General features: G+C 41.6%; 1 protein-coding gene across 1 annotated transcript in view; it reads left to right on the top strand.

The window, feature by feature from the left end:
* Window positions 1-2,220, top strand: part of Dmgdh (dimethylglycine dehydrogenase) — a 70,422-nt gene that overhangs the window by 16,006 nt on the left and 52,196 nt on the right. Inside the window, exons 3-4 of the mRNA XM_004645745.2 lie at window positions 81-179; window positions 1,607-1,771. Of these exons, the coding sequence (XP_004645802.1) occupies window positions 81-179; window positions 1,607-1,771 (264 nt within the window). The remainder of the gene's footprint in view (window positions 1-80; window positions 180-1,606; window positions 1,772-2,220) is intronic.

The raw sequence follows: 2,220 nt of genomic DNA, 5'->3' as shown, positions 1-2,220 counted from the left end.
ATCATTGCTTATTGCCCATAAGTACTAACAACATTTCAAGATTTTTTTTTTCAGAATTTCTTTTTCTCTCCACTTTTAAGGCAGGTTTAACAACTTACTTTCATCCTGGAATAAACTTGAAGAAAATACACTATGACAGCATCAAACTTTATGAGAAACTGGAGGAAGAAACTGGGCAGGTAAATGCATCACTCTCGCACTTGTCTGGAAGGTCGGTCCCTCAGAACTGGCAAGGTTTCTGCAGCATCTGAAATATTACGTGTAGTGTCACACGCAGTGACACTGCTAATATTGCAGAGAAACAGGGCCGGGGTCACAGTAAGAGCATCTGCCATTTGTTTTTAAACTAACTTAATGTCTTGACCTGTATCATCCTTTCAACAAGCCATTTTTATTTTTTTAGATGAAGCAAGAATAAAAAACAGCTTCCAACAGTTTCCATTATCTTTAGATAGTGGTTAAATCTAGAAATTAAAAAAAAAAAAGAGCCTTCTAGTCCAGCAAGCTCTGACAATGGTGTGTGCCAGCCTCTCACAGGCTTTGAGGAATGCTTCAGGAAAATGCTCACTCTTACATTTAGCTCTTGTGTCCTCAGAACACACAAGCAACAGAGAGACCCACAGGCTAAGGTGGAGGCTGCTTATAGTCTTTTTTTCCACTTCTGTATTTGATACAGGTCTCACTACACAGCTCAGACTTGTGGTGATCCTCCTGTTTCCAGCCTTCCCATTGCTGGCATTACAGACATGCTCCATTACACCCGGACTGAGGCTGCTTCTATTCTCATCTTTCTTCCCCAGAGCCATCAGCTGCCCCTGCCCCTGCAGGAGGGGGCCCAGCGCCTGCTGTGGCTTCAGCAGCCTGGTCTCCGCCCACTGACCTGCCCACCTCTCCACCACCCCCTCTAGCTCTCCCCATGATGTGTCTGCAGCCATCCACAGGTCTGCAGTGTTCTGGCTCCCCCAGTCCATTTCTACTTGTGCTTTAATGTGTATTTATCTACATGATTTTCTGTTGCCTCTTCTGCCTGAAACAGCATTGCTCTCACCTTTCCCAAGCCCAGTGTCACATGCTTGTCCTAAAAGTGTTTGTGTGTACTATGTGTATAATACCAATCTCTACCATAATTGTGGCATCCCTAGCTGTTTTCCCCAACATATCATGACAGCTTGAAGGCAAGGACAACTTATTTTATCTCTGTAACCAGGGCCTCGCTGAGGCATGGCCAACTGGAGGACTTCAAATGGATGCTTGGCTGTTTGACTTACCTCAGCTTTAGCATCATCATTTCAGCCTGCACGTTAAGTTTACTCTGAGTTATTGCCATGCATTTTGCATTCCTGTTTTCAGCTATAGGTGGTCAAGTTCACCAAGGTGGGGTCTTTGGGGCTCAGAATGGTGCTGGGTACAGAGGAGGCACCAGGTGAGTAGCTGCCCTGAATGTCTTTTCAGAAGATGTAAATATTTTATGCAGCCAACTCTTTTTCTTCACAGTAAATTACTGCTTTTACTCATCTGCATTTTTGTGTGTGTGTACTGGAGATCTGTGTGTGTGTGTGCCAAATAATAATCAGTGTATGTTCTTTCCCTGGGCTTGTTGTCATAGGTGGTAGGATTCCATCAGCCAGGAAGTATCAGAATTGCTACAACTCCTGTAAGGGTAGATGAATTTAAATACCAAATGACACGCACCCACTGGCATGCGACGGAGCAGTACATTATTGGACCTGAAAAAATCCAAGAGATGTTTCCTCTACTTAACATGGATAAGGTATGTTTGCCAAGTGTTGCATTGAGTTCAGATTTTTTTTTTATGTTAAGAAGTTAATTTAAAATAGAAATACTTTGTGCATGCATTTCAAATGACAACAATTAGATGATTGATGCTGGATTTTTGGAAAATTATCAGGTGAGCTGTTATGTATGCTAAATGCAATATGAAAAGGCGGTAAAAATATTACCACTTTTATACCTATGACAACTGAGGTAATCTGTTTCATACATTTCTCTTACTGTGTTCCTTAGATAAAGTTTTCCATGTGTAAACCTGTTAGGGAACTGCAAAGAATTGATAACCTGAATAGTTGTTCTAGCAAGTTAGTATATATATTTTTTTGAAAAGTAACTTCACATGCTACATATGTTCCACAAATATCTCCAAAATGTCCCAGGCATGGATCTAGATTTACATCAAATTCTCCTGGGAAAACACCCTTGACA

Source organism: Octodon degus, unplaced genomic scaffold (genome assembly GCF_000260255.1).
Source record: "Octodon degus isolate 3935 unplaced genomic scaffold, OctDeg1.0 scaffold00238, whole genome shotgun sequence".
Lineage (NCBI taxonomy): Eukaryota > Metazoa > Chordata > Mammalia > Rodentia > Octodontidae > Octodon > Octodon degus.
This window is presented reverse-complemented; position numbering and strand designations above follow the sequence as displayed.